Genomic DNA, 17,011 nt, shown 5'->3' on the forward strand with positions numbered 1-17,011 from the left:
GGTGAGGAGAAGAGGTCAGCCAGGATTGAAGGGAAGGCTTATGAAAAGGCAAAAGGCCTTCCACGGAAAAAAACACATCCTCACCGTTTTGGCAGACAGCAGGTGAAAAGGTGCATTCTTTCTCTGGGGAAGCAGGAACCAGCCCCGATGCAACCATTTAATTCAGAACCTGTGTTTAGATCCCAAGGGAGCTTGGGCCACTGAAGTCATGAATACACATGAGCCTAATGCAGCCTTGTGGACAGTAAGACAAGGAAGGCGACATCCCCCATTCCCGGTTGCCACGGGTTGTTTTAATTTGTAAATTAATGAACAATTTTAGATGTAAGAGCATTGGCCTACAGAGAAATGTAATCTTCAGCAGAGATTTTGTCTCTTCTGATATGTGATTTCCACATCTTCCCTGGGTTTCAGCAGTTTCCTCTCCTCTATTCCTCAAAGAACCTGCATTTCCCTTTCCTGACTCCCTTCCTGGCTTCCTGTGCGCTAAGCCTTTGCAGTTGTCATCATGGCTTCAGAATGCATTTGATAGGTACAGGAAGTTGCACCAGACGGGAGATGGAACCAGCAATCAATAAAAAAAGAACTATGTTTCTAAGAAAAATGCATCACGGCTTCCCACCGGAGTTGTGTACCATATGTCCTAATATCCCTGGAACAATGGAGCTAAATCTTAGCTCTTCTGCTTGCTTTCCCGGCCATCTCAACAAAAAGAAAAGAGACCTTTTAACCTGCTGCTACCCAGCTTCCCCACGACTCCTAGTACAGATTGCCTTTCCTTTTAACCCTTTCATCAGATATCACAAAATAAAATCTCTCCTTCCAGCTTTATTTCTCCTGGCTACTAGTTTAGTATATTTATGGTGCATGAGTCATCAAGCTGCCGCCTGATTGGATAAAAACCAAGCACCCCTGAGACCATCAGTCAATTACGGCTATTCTCAGCTTCATTCACAGATTTATTAGCTTGCACACACACAGAGAAATTCATTCAGCAAAGTTCATTCATAAAAATTTCAACACTCTGCATCATTCTGCACATCTCAGCCTTCTGCTGCCGACGGGTTCCTGAAAGAAGCTCTGAGCCGACTCCAGGAGGGAGGGAAGCTCAGAGCTAGGGTGGGCAGGCAGGGAGGGGAGCTGAGGAATACGGAGGGATCGCGAGTCCATGAAATAATGCGGAGCGCCGCGGGTCACTAGTACTTCTGGCTTGTGGCCCGGACGGGATGCGAGACAAGATCTTCCAAGAGAGGGCAGCCATCAGAATCAACGAACTAGGCTGAGGGCGCCTTCGCCTCTCCTAGACATCTTCTCTTTTTCCTTTTTTTAAATGAACAATCACTGGAACAAATAAAGGGTTAATAGGCCAGTCATTGCCCCGCCCTGTGAGAGCCGGAGGGAGCAGGTTTGAAAGTTCCTGTGTGCGGAAGGGAAGGCTGGGGGTGGAGGGCGCTAAATATTTCTGCAAGGCTCCCGCACAGCTCGCTGGCGATGCGGCGGGACGGGCTGGCCGGTGTTCGGCCCGATTCTGTGCCTGAGAGTTGGCCGTGAGCGATCCCCGCCACCGCGGGCCTGGGTCCAGGCGTTCCCAGCAAGGAATCCAAGGCGAGAACACCGAGTGCTGCCGCTGGGGCCAGGGAAGGACTGAAATCAGCCGGGGAGTTGTTTTCCCCCCGGGCTGTCACCCAGAAGGGCCCGGCAGCCGAGGTGGGCGAGGGACAGTGCAGAGTTGGAGAGGTGGCTGCCGCGAGTTGCATGGGGCATTGAGGCATTCGCTTTCCGTTCCGTTTATCTAGCAGACGACGAGGCGATTTATGCAACAGTATCCTGTTTCAGCACTGCCAAGGCTATGCGAAAACGCGGTCAGGACAGCCTGGCAGGACTTGTGCTGTATGTAGGACTCTTCGGGCACCCCGGCATGCTGCACAGGGCCAAGTACAGCCGCTTTCGGAATGAGTCCATCACGTCCTTGGACGAAAGCAGCCCCGCAGGCTCCGTGGGGAACAAGGGCTCGGCTCAGCCTCCCTACCCCACCCTGGCACCTCACCTGCCGGCTGCTGAAGATGCCACCTTGGCGTCCCAGGAGAGCCCCACCCCACTGTGCACCTTGATCCCTCGCATGGCCAGCGTGAAGCTGGCCAACCCGGCCACCTTGCTGAGTCTGAAAAACTTTTGCTTGGGTACCAAAGAGGTGCCCCGGCTGAAGCTCCAGGAAAGCCAGGACCCGGCTCCCAGCAGCCCGGCTTCCCCTGAGACCGGTCTAAATAGGGCTGGGTCCGCACCTCCGCCACAGCCAGACCTGGTGGGGCACAGGGCGACTGTCTTAACTCCCGATGCCTGCCCCCTTCCTGGCCCTGGGGAGCCAACCCCAGGGAGCAGGCAGGACAGGCACTTTCTACAGCACCTGTTGGGGATGGGCATGAACTACTATGTGAGGGTAAGTCTATCTCCCTCTCTGTGCTCCTTCTAAGAACTCTGGGGGAGAGGGGCATCTTTTCTTCTGAAAAGGGCTGCACACCACCTAGCTGGGTTCTAGGTTTGGACGAGACATTGTGTAGCTGGACTGAGAGGAGGGGGAGCTGGGCTTATGAGTTTTCCTAGGAATATGTGGCTTGTACTGGAGTCAGAAAACTTTTGATTCAGGAACATGAACTGCTGCTAACTTGCAGGTAGTATCCGGGGGGAGGGACAGCTTTTGATGGAGATGATGAGATGGTGTCTTCTTGTCCCCCCTGGACCTAGCATTCTGACCAAGAATGGTGAAGAATTTCTAATCTGTTTAGTGATTGAGACCTGCTAGACTCTATCAGCCACTGTATTGCGGTAGGGATTTCTGTGCTAGAGGAATGCATGATGTGTAAGGGACTTGAATTGCTATTTTTTAAATGTAATTCAGCATTTAACAAGAACTTCTCAAAATGTGGCCATGTCTCTTTGCTTGTGCTAAGAGCTAGTCTTAGGTCTTTAGTGCTCCCCCCACCCCCACCCCACCTTGTCTTTATTGCCTGTACTGCGGCAAGTGGGCCTTGTCCATGAGCTGCTGTGTGCAAAATCGGGGTCCTTACTGGCCTCCCATATGCCCTTGCTTATTCCAGATCTGGGTGAGATTTGCCCCCTGCTCTTCTGGAGTTCACATTTCAGTCGAGGAAACCAACCAATGCATGAAATAATAAGAGAGCAATAATTAGTAACCGAAATCTAGTGTGAGAATGCTGAAGGAATTCAGGAAAAGGGAACAGTTGTTGTGGTCGGGGATTCATTTACCAGGGAAACCTTCAGAAGGTGTGTCTTGGAAGAGATATCAGAGCTGGATTGGCAGAAAGGAGGAGATTCCTGGCAGGGCAAGAATAGGAGCCATCTGAAAGGCCGGTATCACGGTGGCAGCTGCGGGGGTGGATCTTACAGGCCAGGCTCAATGTAAGAGGGGGATGCTGGAGGGTCGTAGGTGATAGAGAGAGTGGCTGGCATACCACTGGTGCTCCAACAAATGTGAGTTGAATAGAGACAAATATAGATCCTGGGTCGCGTAGGGAAGAGGGAGCTGTTAACTAAAGCCCTTAAATGTCAGAGGAGGAGTTGGTAAACACTGTGACTGGTAAACAAGAACCTTCACTTTGTTTGTAGGCAAACTGTGACTTGATGAAAGTGGTTTCAAAAGGATCAGCCTGAATTGATCTGAGATGTCTGGAAACGGGGAGAAATTAGAGATTGGGAGGCCAGTCAGAGCGCCGAGAGTTTAGACGTGAAGGGATGGGAACGTGGATTGACATGGAGGTGTGAGAGAGGAGATGAAGACAAGAACCTCTGTGAGAAGACTCAGCAGCCGTGGGTGGTCCATCAGCCCATTTCAGCTCATGATCCAAATGGCAGAATAGTGGATGTTTCCTGAACAGTGGGTAGACCGGTGAGTTTGTCATTGTTGTCTATGGAAGTTCTGAGGAGGGAGATAGAAGCAGAGCGAGTTGGGAAGGGGTCACGCTATGTTTGCTTTGCACAGATGATCTCTAAGGTGATGGTACCTAAGGGCTAGTCATGGGTGAGGGAGCAGTCATGGAAGACCGGCACTCAGGTGAGAAGTCTGACACGAAGGTGCGCATTTGAGAGATAACCGATAACTAGCACCAGTGGACCATTAAGATCTCAAGAAAGGGCAGATGAAGAATGCGGAGAGAGTTCCAGGGAGAACAGGCGTGGGGCAGCTCTGGCAAATGGATAAGTCAAACCTCTAAGGAAGATAAACTTAGGGGACATGCAGTTCTTGCCCTCCCCCAGAGTGGCATGGCTCATAATGGAAATAGCTTCGTGTATCTACTAAAAGTTCATGGGCACATTCTCCTTTGTCAGCCTAAGAGTCTGCCAGGCGTTAGTGGGAAAACAAGTGACTCCAGACCCATGCTCTCTGCACCTGCCTTCCCATGACCTAGACATCCTCTACCCTCTGCCCCGCCTTTCCTTCCCTTTTGTACCTCCTTCCACCTCCCCATATCCACACACCTGGACAATTTTGGATGTGAAAAGAGTTGCTGTATGTCCTCCACTTTCCCTAGGGAGTGTTTCCATTTTAGATTTTTAATGAGGACATCATCTGTCTTTTCGTGGTGATGACAACAGACCCTAGGGAAGGCACTGACCCCCATCACCCAGGTGGGCCACACTGTATTGCCAATAGACAGTGACATGAGACACCGGTTAACACTTCTCATAGGAGGTCAAAATATATGGAAGAGCCTACTTTGTTAATTTTTATAGAAGTCCCACTTTGAAAGATAGAAGGGACACAGAAGTTATCAAGTTCAATGCCTCTGTGGGGAAACTGAAGCCCAGAGGAGTGATTTTTTAAGGCTGCCAGGTGAGGCAAAAGGAGAGTTAGAACTCAAGTTTGCTGTGTGCTATTCTTTGCTCTTTTCACCACAGGTTTCCATCCTGGTTGAAATTCTGTTCCTCAGAATTTTTTTTAAAAGATTTTATTTATTTATTTGACAGACAGAGATCACAAGTAGTCAGAGAAGCAGGCAGAGAGAGGGGGAAGCAGACTCCCCGCTGAGCAGAGAGCCCGATGTGGGGCTCGATCCCAAGACCCTGAGATAATGACCTGAGCCGAAGGCAGAGGCTTTAACCAACTGAGCCACCCAGGCGCCCCCTCAGAATTCTTTTAGATATGAACCCATTTAAAAAATGAAATGCCGGGGCACCTGGGTGGCTCAGTGGGTTAAGCCGCTGCCTTTGGCTCAGGTCATGATCTCAGGGTCCTGGGATCAAGTCCCGCATCAGGCTCTCTGCTCGGCAGGGAGCCTGCTTCCCTCTCTCTCTCTGCCTGCCTCTCCATCTACTTGTGATTTCTCTCTGTCAAATAAATAAATAAAATCTTTAAAAAAATGAAATGCCAACCTATTAATCTTTTTCTATTGCCAACCTATTAGTTTATAGTTAAAAATTATCATACCAAGTGCACCCAAATTGCAATTCCTGTATTCCCATCTGTAGAAAGATGCACGTAGGAAGATTTAAATCAAAAGTTGTTTAGGGGTACCTGGATGGCTCAGTCAGCTGAATATCTGACTGTTGGTTTTACCTCAGGTTGTGAGTTCAAGTCCTGAGTCTGGCTCAGTGCCCAGTGCAGAATCTATTTGTGATTCTCTCCCTCTCCTTCTGTCCCTCCCTCCACTTGCTCTTCTCTCTCAAATAAATAAGTAAATAAAAAAATAAGTAAATAAAATCTTTAAAATATATTTATATAAAAGGCTGCTTAGTGATGATGGAATCAGAGCAGAGAAGTGAGAGAGATATTCTTGGTGGCTAGTGGACATAGAAGCAACTTTTGTAGGCAGGAGGTAGCTACACATTCTACTTCCTTATCCATATCATGTGACTTCTCTCCCTGCCCAAACTTATTTGTTTATTCATTCACTCGTTTATTCAACAAATATGTATTATGAACCCATTATGTGACTGGAACTCTTCCAAACCCTGGGGATACATCAGTGAATAAAAGAAAGCAGGTCTGAGCCCCATGGAACTCATATTCTCATGAGTAGAGATGGGCCCTGATTGAGTAAACAAGTAAATACAATATGTCACACGTACTAAGTGGTAGGAAGAGCAATAAAACAGTGGAAGTAAAGAAAGGCAGTTGTACTGCATTCCTTTTGGGGCAAAATGACAGAGTTGTGGTTACTCTTTGTTTTATTTTTTTGCATCTTTTATCTTTATGATAGCAACTGTATTTGCCTTCTGCTCTAAGTTAGATTTGACTTTGGGTTAAATAGCATTTTAAATTAAAGATTTATTTATTTATTTGAGAGAGAGAGAAACAGAGAGCAAGCCTACAAGTGTGAATGGAGGAGGGGCAGAAGGAGAGAATTTTCAAGCAGACTCCCCGCTGAGTGAAGAGTCCAATGCAGGGCTCCATCTCATGACCCATCAGATCATGATCTGAACTGAAACCAAGAGTTAGGTGCCCAACCGACTTAGCCACCCAGGTGTCTGTAAATATCTTTTTTTTTTTTTTAATTGACTATTCATTCGGTCTTACAATATAGAGTCAGTTATACAGCTGAAAATGTATTATAAGTTCTGAACACCTATTTTTGAGTCACTTTCATTTAAGCTCAGACCTTGAACCCTCTGAAGATCTTTCAGGGAAGGTAGGCCAGCAAGCTATTCTTTGAGAGATACCAAGCCAGAAGTGGGACAACCAGACCCGGGTCTGAGCAAAGCAGTGAAGTGAGTGGAGTCCCTGACATGGTGCCGATTAGTGACTTTTGTTCCCCCCATAAGGTTAAGTCTTATTTCTTTAGGAGGTATTCTCAAGTCACTTTATCTGTCACTCAGCATTCACTCGGAGGTCTCTCCATTGCCCAACATAGTCTGTGGCAAGTACGGAACATACACAATGTGACCAGTGCTCTCATCTCTAGAAGGAGAGGACTGCTCTATAGGGCTTTGAAGCCCCCCCATTTAATGACTCTAGCATCTTTCTTCATATTGAAGAGATTTAAAACCTTAGTTCCCATTCCGATTCCCAACCCTCAAATTGCTTCTGATTTAGTTGAGAGCTAAATGAAGCAGAGGCAAAGAAACCAACTGAGCCAGAGTGGCCATAGGTCAGTAGGGCAGTTCTGATGCTAGTTCTCCAAGAGAGGCTGCATTCTCCAAATGCTGACACCAAGCCCTCCAAAGTATCTTCTCAACTATATCTATTATCTACTCTCTGTCTTCACGCTTTCCATGGCAAGTTAATAGCAGACAGGGTTCAAATCAAGATTTGTCTCACCCCGGTGCTTATCTTCTTCCCACCTTCTGACTCTACCTTGGACCAAGACGGGTGGTCCTGAAAGCTTGTGAATGGGAGTGCCCAGATGAAGGGCCACACAGATGAATGCACGACAGCTTTATCATAGGACCGACCCCCAGACCTTGCCTCGTTGCATTTATTTGCACGATTTCCATCTCATCACTTCAGCCCAACCCACCCCAACGATTTCCCCAGGTTGTGTTAATTCGCTAAGGCGACTGTGACAAATATAATAAACTAGGTGGCTTATGCCGCAGAAATCTATTCTTTCAAAATTCTGGAGGCTGGAAGTCTGAAATCAAGGCCTTGGCAGGGTGGGGCTCTCTTGGAAGTCTCTAAGAGAGGATCCTTCCTCGCCTCTTCCAGCTTTGGGTGGTTGCCAACAATTCTTGGCATTTCTTGAGTTGGAGAAACATCGCTCCAACCTCTGCCTCTGTTTTCAGCATGGCTTCCTTGCCGACGTGACCATCTCTGAACTTCCCTCCTCTTATAAAGATACAGGTCATTGGACTTGAGCCTTCACTGATCTGATATGTCCCCATCTTAACTTGATTATATCTGCTTCCAGATAAGGTCACCTTCGTAGATCCATTTAATTTGGGGGTGTTGTAGTTCAAGCCATAACAGTCCCCAAGAACACGTATTGCAATGTGTTTGCCCACAGAAGTGTTCTTGTGTATTGGGCTCGTCAGCTTTGTGTGCAAATATGAATTTATGTTGAGGAATTTATTTACTTCCTTTGTAAATTTCAGAGCCTCCTCTTATCATCCATCCTTTTTTGTCTAATGGTATGGCTTATTACTGAGCCAACAGACTAGCATTGTCTATTGTCTGTTGTGTAGACTCGACGTAGTCCACAGTACCACGTTGCTCTGTTTGCCCCAAGGATCTTTCACACAGGGCAGCACAAGTCTAAGAGTTATGAGATCTGCGTTAATCTAATGGTTCTGGTGCTAACCAGCTGCTCTTATATGAGTCATTTCACCTCTCTGGGCCTCATTTTCTCATATTTAAAATAAGAGATTTGAGCAAAATGCTGCCTAAGAACCTGAGACCCTAGGTCTCCTTTCCCGTTGGTCTATTAGGATCTCTTTTGCTTAGACAATGGATTCAGGTCAGTTTCCTAAAGGAAGTCATGTTTAACATCTCTGTGTTAATAGAGGGGAAAAGAAATGTCTTTAGCACCCTCTTACCAACACAGAGCTGGCTTCACCAGTAAAGTAGAAAGGGGTGTGTTATACTGGCCTGGACACAGGTGCTCAGTTCTAGAGAGTTGGTGTAAGAGAAGTCAGGTCGTGGAAAAACATCCAAGTGTAGGATTCCAGGGAGGAGTGGAGGGCAGGCTGATCCAAGAGGCAGGCCAGGGTAAATGATGGTAGCAGGGATCATGGCGTACCTGGTCCAGCCAGCCAACCTGAGGACTGTAGGAACAGCAAAAAGTAACCCTTCTCTATTCTCTCTGGAGAGAAGTGCTGAAAGAAAAAGGCCCTGCCACACAGAGAGACAGTCTAGTAACCCTAACCTTGAAAGAGGGAGATTCATAACTCTGGGAAACCCCTGAAGAGACAGTCCCATGATTTATGCAAAATAAAGGCAGACCTGAGTGGTGTAGGTCAGGCCATCATGGGTAACAGATGGCTTTCTGCCTCTGTGTGCTGCCCTCTTTTCTAAGTTATTGGTGGCTAAAAGGGTAGTCATATGGCTGGGAGGAAATACTTCCATCGAAGACTGATAATTTGTCATTCAGGGTTTTATATTTTCCATTCTGTTTCTTGGAGTGAATGTAAAAGTAGATTCTCCTAGAATCTAGAAAAATCCTGGCAGATTTGACCCGTTGTTCCTGTTAATCCCCTTATTTTTTTTTTTAATTTATTTTTACTTTTTAAAAGATTATTTATTTATTTATTTATTTTGAGAGAGAGAGAAAGTGCACTTACAGGGAGAGGGATAGAGGGAGAGGGGGAGAAATCCCAAGCGGGCTCCATGACCAACATGGAGCCGGAAACTGGACTTGATCCGGGGACCCTAAGATCACTACCTGAGCCACCCAGGTGCCCCAGTGTTATTCCTTTTCAACTTTCACATATCCTCTAGTTCTTCCTACCCCTGAATACTAGAGCATTACCTGGAAGAGAGAGTCCTAGAGTTCCCCTAGTTCAAAACCTTCATCTTATAGTTGAGGAAAACAGAGGCTCAGAGATAGGAAGTAAGTTGCCCAAAGCCACACAGCTTCTAGTGGTGAAGCCCAGACAAGAACTCCCAGTTCTGTGTACAGCACGCTTATGTACCTCCGTCTTGCTTCACCTCTCCTCACTCCCTGAACTAAACGTTCTCTGCCAAATATCTCTGTTGAGGAAAATACTGTGTATGCGCTTTTGTTTAAGACCAGAATAAAAACTTTTTTTTTCTAATAGAAAAATTGCCTTTCAAAAGCAACAAGAAGGAAAAAGTGAGGCAGAGTGGTAAGGAGCCCCAAATGCCTTAGCTTTATCCATGTTTCCCCTTTTTGTTGAAGGTGGTCCCTGCATGTGGTGACATGTTGTGGGACCAGGACTTCACGACATACATGGACTGACGTCTGTGAATTCCTCTTCCACAGCTTTTGGAGATGACTTCCCTATTATGGCTTCTCCCCTTACTTCCATTTTCCTATTACTCCAAAGCCAGTAATACCATGTTACTGATTGGCTGAACCAACCCTGTTTCCCAGTATGACAGTCCCATGACCTAAATCTAAATCTAAATCTAAATCCTCACACAGCTCGGAAGGCAAGGACATTCTATACTCCCCTCCCCAGCATCAGGGATATGAGGTCCTTGGGGTTTCTTCCTCTCTCCTAAAAGATACAAGCTTCAGATTTCGGTGAGTTGGGGGACAGTGGAAGCGGAATGAGAGAGGTCTGGTCAGATTTGTGCAGAATAATCAAGAAGAGGGTTCCCGAAAGATGCAGACCTTAGTGCAGCCCACAGATAGCCATTACAGGAAAAGATTCCATCTGAAATAGCAGAGTTTAGGAAGAGGGTATTTGGAAAAGTCAGGCGCCTTCTGAGAACTGGATTTTTGATTGAGAACATTGACTGAAATCATATGAAACTTGTTGATATCATCGCAGTGACAAGCAAGTATACATTTGTAACCGTAAACTCAGGTCTACAAGAAATGTCATTACAAATACATTTTAAAAAATCACATGAAATCTGACACCAAGCCCTTTCTTGCTTGGCCGGCAGTATTTCAGTTTTGGTCATTATTCATCCTCCAACCTCTAATCATAATCACATTGTGAATCGGGGGGCTTATTTTGCACCCCTGAGTAAGGAAAGGCCTCTGACCTTCAGATCATGGTATAGACTGAAGACAGGAGGCGCTCCTATGACTCGACCTCCATTTGCACACTAGAATCCTCACCCATTCCGACAGCCCCTTGCTGAGAATCCAGCCCCTCTAGCTCCCCCTCCAGCCATTCCCCTTGCTAAGACTTGCCACTTCCCCAGGGCTTGGCCAGAATGCAGTTTGAGGGTATGGAATGCTGAGGGACTCACCGGTATCAACTGCCCATCCTCCTCCCATCACTGACCCTGCAGGATCAGGGGGACAGATGGCTTAAGCAAGTTAAAGGGAAACCCAGAAGCAGCCAGCAACCAGAGGGGGCACTGATCGAGGGAGGGCACAACAGAGGGGCATGAAGGAAAGTACACAGCCCACCTACAGAGGCTGAGCAAAGATGGAATGAAGTTTAAAGAGTTGCCCCCATTTGGCAGGGTCAGACACTGGCAGTCAAGGGCTCTGATGGAAAATGAAGCTGAAATTTCTTGGGAGGAGTTGGAAATTATATATATATATATTTTTTTATATTTATATTATATATAAATATATATATAAATAAATATTTATATATATAAATAAATATTTATATATATATATAAATTAAACCTCCCCCTGCCTGTGGGAGGTTGAGGGGATTGACAGATGGAGGCAGGGGGAGGGCGGAGAGAGAGAGAGTGGAGGAAGAAGGCATAGTACAGGCAGTGTCCTATCCAGAAAAGAATCTGGAGCACCGAGGTCATAAAACCAACAGTTTAATGTCGTGTTTTATTTGGTCAGATTAGAAGAAAGGGGTTTTGTTTTTGTTTTTGTTTTTTGTTTTGTTGCCAATTTTTAAAAATTCCATATAAAATTCTGGATTTCTAGCTTCTCAGGAGAACCAACAGCCTTGGACAGGTCATTCCACATGCCAGCGGATGACCAGAACTGGCCAGTAAGGCACGGGCCCACCCAGTTTCACTCACTTATGTCACCTGTCTACCCCCGAAGGTGACTGGGTTTACATACCCACCTGTGGCATCAGAATGGGAAGGTACTCCAACGCCCTTTGTCTTTCATTTTCTAATGTGGAAATATCTGGGAAAGAAGCTGAGAATGTCTTATTCTTGGGCAGCATACCAGGACTTCTTTATGTAACGGGACAGAGTCGAGGGGATGACCGAGCCCCTGAGAGACACATTGCCTTCCCAACTCAGAGAGCCTTTGCCCATTCTAGCCAAGTTGCGGTGTTTTGTTTTGTTTTGTTGTTTTTTTTAAAGATTTTATTTATTTATTTGACAGAGAGAGAGAGAGAAGACAAGTAAGCAGAGCAGCAGGCAGAGGGAGAGAGAGAGAGAGAAGCAGGCTCTCGGCTGAGCAGAGAGCCCAATGTGCGACTTGATCCCAGGACCCTGGAAACATGACCTGAGCCAAAAGCAGCCACTTAATCAACTGAGCGACCCAAGGGCCCCAAGTTGCAGAGTTTTAAAAGATAATGGAGGTCCAGGATGGGCACAGGCCATCCCTATTTTGTGAAGACATGGGTCAAATTTTGTTTGTAGTCAGTTCTTTGAGACAATGAATTTTTCCAGAGAAACAGTGTTAAAAATTGATAAGCTTTTTCCTATAGTGAGAGAGAATTAAATGGAAATATATATATCTACATATAGATATATAGATATATACACATAGTAGGTCCCAGGTAGAGGGAGGAAAACACACTTTCAAAGGGCCAAGAGTTCTTTTGGGCACAAATACATTGAAATAGACTAAACTTGACTCCACGGTTTCACTGTGTCCCCTTGGCATCCTCGCCCCTGGCCAGCAGCGCTGCCCTGGCAGACCTTCCTTCCCTGTGGTACTCCCCAGGGCAGGCCTGCCCACCTCTCTCAGTTGCCCCCACCCCTCTCCCCGTTGTTGGCTTCCCTCCCCGCTCAGCGCAGCAGAGTGAAAGCTTGCATTTTGGAAAGAAATCTCTTTACTTCATTCACTCTTTTTTTTTTTTTTTTTTAAGATTTTATTTATTTATTTGACAGAGAGAGATCACAAGTAGGCACAGAGGCAGGCAGAGAGAAGGGGAAGCAGACTCCCTGCTGAGCAGAGAGCCCGATGCGATTTGGGGCTCGATCCCAGGACCCTGAGATCATGACCTGAGCTAAAGGCAGAGGCTTAACCTACTGAGTCACCCAGGTGCCCTCATTCACTCTTTATTGTAGTGTTTCTCAAAATTTCCTAAGGGCCACCGATGGCAGTGAAAAATGTTCGTCAGAAATGCAGACTCACAGGGCCCTCCTAAAGTTTCTGCGTCAGAATCTCTGAGGCTGGGGCCCAGAAACCTGTGTTTCTGACACACTCACTGTGTGATTCTGAAGCGTACAAAGCTCAAAAATCTCTGCCGAGTCCATTTGGTGCAGTGGTTTTCAACAGCGATGATTGTACTACTCAGGGGACATGTGGCGATGCCTGGACACTTCTTAGTGACCATAACTGGTGAAGCAGTGGAGGCTACTGGGTTGAGTGGCTAGAGGCCAGGATGCAGTTACACATGCTACAGGGCATAGGACAGTCCCCACAACAAAGGATTCTCAGGCCCTGCTGGCCGGTGGGACGGAGGCTGAGCAGCTCTGAGGCAGTGGAGGGAAGAGTGCCACCCTGGGATGTACATTCGGAGGTGATGTGGATGGAAGCATGAACAGTTGATTGGTCATTTGGCTTTTGAAAACTCTAACCTAAGCTGTTTCTAATTGTCTCAAGTTTTCTTCTTTCTCCTCTTTAATTCCACAAATTCTTAAAAATTATAGTTCACTTCCTCACCCCTCAGCCACACAATATTCCCGCGGCTTCCAACATCAGGATCTCAAGGGATGGAACTGAGATCAACCGTGGATCAGGTCTGTCCAAAGTCACAGCAGGCTGACCCTGACGCAGGTGCAGTCTGGGCTAAATGGCACTTACAGGCTAGCTTGGTATCCTAACCATGGTCTCCTACCATTACTGGTACCTTCATTTCCATAGGAAGGGCATTAACAGTTTTAGCAAGTAACTTACCGGTAAGTTTTTTTGTTTTGTTTTTTGTTTTTTCCAATTTATTTATTTTCAGAAAAACAGTATTCATTATTTTTTCACCACACCCAGTGCTCCATGCAAGCCGTGCCCTCTATAATACCCACCACCTGGTACCCCAACCTCCCACCCCCCCCCGCCACTTCAAACCCCTCAGACTGTTTTTCAGAGTCCATAGTCTCTCATGGTTCACCTCCCCTTCCAATTTACCCAAATTCCCTACTCCTCTCTAACGCCCCTTGTCCTCCATGCTATTTGTTATGCTCCACAAATAAGTGAAACCATATGATAATTGACTCTCTCTGCTTGACTTATTTCACTCAGCATAATCTCTTCCAGTCCCGTCCATATTGCTACAAAAGTTGGGTATTCATCCTTTCTGATGGAGGCATAATACTCCATAGTGTATATGGACCACATCTTCCTTATCCATTCATCCGTTGAAGGGCATCTTGGTTCTTTCCATAGTTTGGCGACTGTGGCCATTGCTGCTATAAACATTGGGGTATAGATGGCCCTTCTTTTCACGACATCAGTATCTTTGGGGTAAATACCCAGGAGTGCAATTGCAGGGTCGTAGGGAAGCTCTATTTTTAATTTCTTGAGGAATCTCCACACTGTTCTCCAAAGAGGCTGCACCAACTTGCATTCCCACCAACAGTGTAAGAGGGTTCCCCTTTCTCCACATCCTCTCCAACACATGTTGTTTCCTGTTTTGTTAATTTTGGCCATTCTAACTGGTGTAAGGTGATATCTCAATGTGGTTTTAATTTGAATCTCCCTGAGGGCTAATGATGATGAGCATTTTTTCATGTGTCTGATAGCTTACCGGTAAGTTTTAAGAACAGGGCCTATCTCGGGGTTGGAAACTTCCTTTAGTTAGAGGCAAAGAAGTGCCAGAAAGCAAACAACTTGAGGAAAAAGACCATGTGCTATAAGGACAACCCCAGAAATTGAATTTTTTCCCCCTCAATGTCATCTGATGATCATTTATATGAATCATTCATTAGGAAATGGTGACATATATAGTTCAAACATAATATTTTTCTTAGCCTAGTGCCAACTCCAGGTCCTTGAAAAGCACTGCCCCGCCCCCTCCTCTCCTCTCAGTTCCTCTGTCCTCTGGACTTGGGTGCAGACTGATACATTGACTGCAAAGTTCTGTTTCATTGTGAGTTAAGCTACCCAAGGTCACAAGGCTCTTCAGCATAGAGCAAGGACAAAAACTTAAGTCTCTCAACTCCCAGGAGGGTTCTCTTTTCACTAGCATGGTGAGTAAGATAGAATTCTTGCATGAGGAGGTTACAGTGTGAAAAGGGAACAAAGACATCCACACAAATTACTGTAACATAAGGCAATGCCTTGTAAAGGACACCAGAGTGGTCCAAGTAAAGTATGTGGGATATCATGGAGAAAAGGTCACTTCTTCCTTTTGAGATGATTAGGGAAGTTTTCATGAGGGAGGAGTCGTTTTAATTGAGTCTTGAGAAATGGGTAGAGTTTCCATAAACAGAGATCCAGGACGACCATTCTAGGCAAAGAGAATGACAAGAGCGAAGGCATAAAGGTAGGAAAGCAGAGGATGTACTTGGAGAACGGTGAGTGATTTGACTGAGTTGGACAGTGCATGAGCTATATGTAGGAGATCAGCAGAAAATAAGTCAGACTGAGGCTAGAATAAACTTGTGTAGTATCTGAAAAGTAGGGTTTTCCAAGAGAAAACAGAACTTTGACAAACTCGGAGCTGTGTTTTACAGAGATCATGGGCTACCGTGTTCAGAGAGGATCCAAGAGGAGGGACACTGGGCAAAGTGAGGCCTGGTGAGAAGCAGTGTAGGAGCAAAAGCAGTGGCAGGAGGAGTGAGGGCTGATTTGAGGCCCTTTAGGGGAGGAAAGGGAGAGACAGAAAGCGTTTGGGGGTGAAAGGTGAGTTTCCATTCTGCAGGTCATGCATTCAAGGAAACCTCAAAGCATCCAGGTGGAAATCTCTAGCAGAAAATAGAATAGTTAGGACTGAGGAGAAGCTATATCTGTTGCTGTTGTCATCTAGGCCCAGGGAATGGACAAGGCTACTAAAGGGAGTGGGCAGAGTGCAGAGGAGAGGGCTTTGGCATGTGACCATTTAGGTGCTCTGTGGAGAGAGAAGAAAAGGCACTGGAGACAGAACTAGCTGAGTGAGGAGCAGGATGGGGAGAAGACAGAGTCATCTGGGGAGGAGGGGAGAATTTTGAGAAGGATGTTGGACAAAACAACAGCAAAATCTGGGAAATACTCAAGGAAAATGAGACCTGCAAAAGCCACAGGATTGGCCTCTGATTTTCTTACTCCCCTCTCCACGAAGATTTTCCGTTGAGCTCTTGCAGACCACGCTTGTCAATGGATAGACCTCATCTACACTCTCTCTGCTTGCCCTCTCCTTGAGTGGTATCTTCCAGATGTCCGAGCCAGAAGTCCAAGGCATGTCTATGTTGCTTACCATCACACTCCACGCAGTCTTTAGTTATCAAGCCCTGACAATCCCACCTTTATGACGTTTCTCCTACGCATCCATTTCCCCCCATCCCCACTGCAGTTTCTAAGATGGGGATGAGCGTAGGCAGCATTTTCAAACTTGCTGACCAGCTTCTTACTGGTCTACTCTTTCCTCTACTATTCTGTGAAATGCACTTTGCAAAACACTGCCATTGAAGCTTCTGGTTGAAACTAGGAGATGGATGGATGATCCTAATATGAGGTGGAAAATGATACATACCTCTAGAAAATAGTGTGATGCATTGATGTCATGAGCTCTAGGAGGTAGAAGAGGCTTCTAGCTGGCTGCTCAGGGAGGGTTTCCAGGGGAGAGGGCATTTCAGATGGCCCCTACAGATTAAATAGAAGTTTAACCACAAGGAATATATAATAATAAGGGGTATTGCAGTTGGAGGGGGCATCGGTAAGGAAATGGATGTAGATACAAGGGAGAGCACTGATTTTAGTTTGGTTAGAGTAGCGGCTGCTTGGAAAAAATTGGTGGATAATATTAAGACTTGAGCCAGCTTATAACAGTCCTTTCTTATCAGACTGAGGAGTCTGAGCAGAGGCACAGGGATCTCTTTGTGTTAGAGAAGGAGTGCCTGGAAGTGGGGAAGCCCTTTCGAAGGGTATTACAGCAATAGTTAAGGGGAGAAGTGTCTATATGAGGGTCTTGATGGGGGAGTGAGGTAAAGAAACACTGGTGGCAATATCACAGAAGAAAAATTTGATGATGCTGGCAAAGGAAGGCAGAATGCAATGCATCCCGCCTGAGGTTTTGAGGTACAGGCCTGGGGTGGGCCAGTGAAAGGCACGGAGGACTCCAGGAGGAGAAG

The 17,011-nt window shown here is 46.3% G+C and overlaps 1 protein-coding gene across 2 annotated transcripts in view; it reads left to right on the top strand.

The window, feature by feature from the left end:
• Window positions 1–1,613: 1,613 nt before the first annotated feature.
• The window catches only part of SHC4 (SHC adaptor protein 4), a 139,469-nt gene continuing 124,071 nt past the window's right edge, over window positions 1,614–17,011 (top strand). For both annotated transcript variants that reach the window (XM_044230116.1, XM_044230117.1), the window contains exon 1: window positions 1,614–2,437. In XM_044230116.1, coding sequence (XP_044086051.1) covers window positions 1,850–2,437 — 588 coding nt within the window. In that variant the 5' untranslated portion in view covers window positions 1,614–1,849. The remainder of the gene's footprint in view (window positions 2,438–17,011) is intronic.

Source organism: Neovison vison, chromosome 13 (assembly GCF_020171115.1).
Source record: "Neovison vison isolate M4711 chromosome 13, ASM_NN_V1, whole genome shotgun sequence".
NCBI classification, from domain to species: Eukaryota; Metazoa; Chordata; class Mammalia; order Carnivora; family Mustelidae; genus Neogale; species Neogale vison.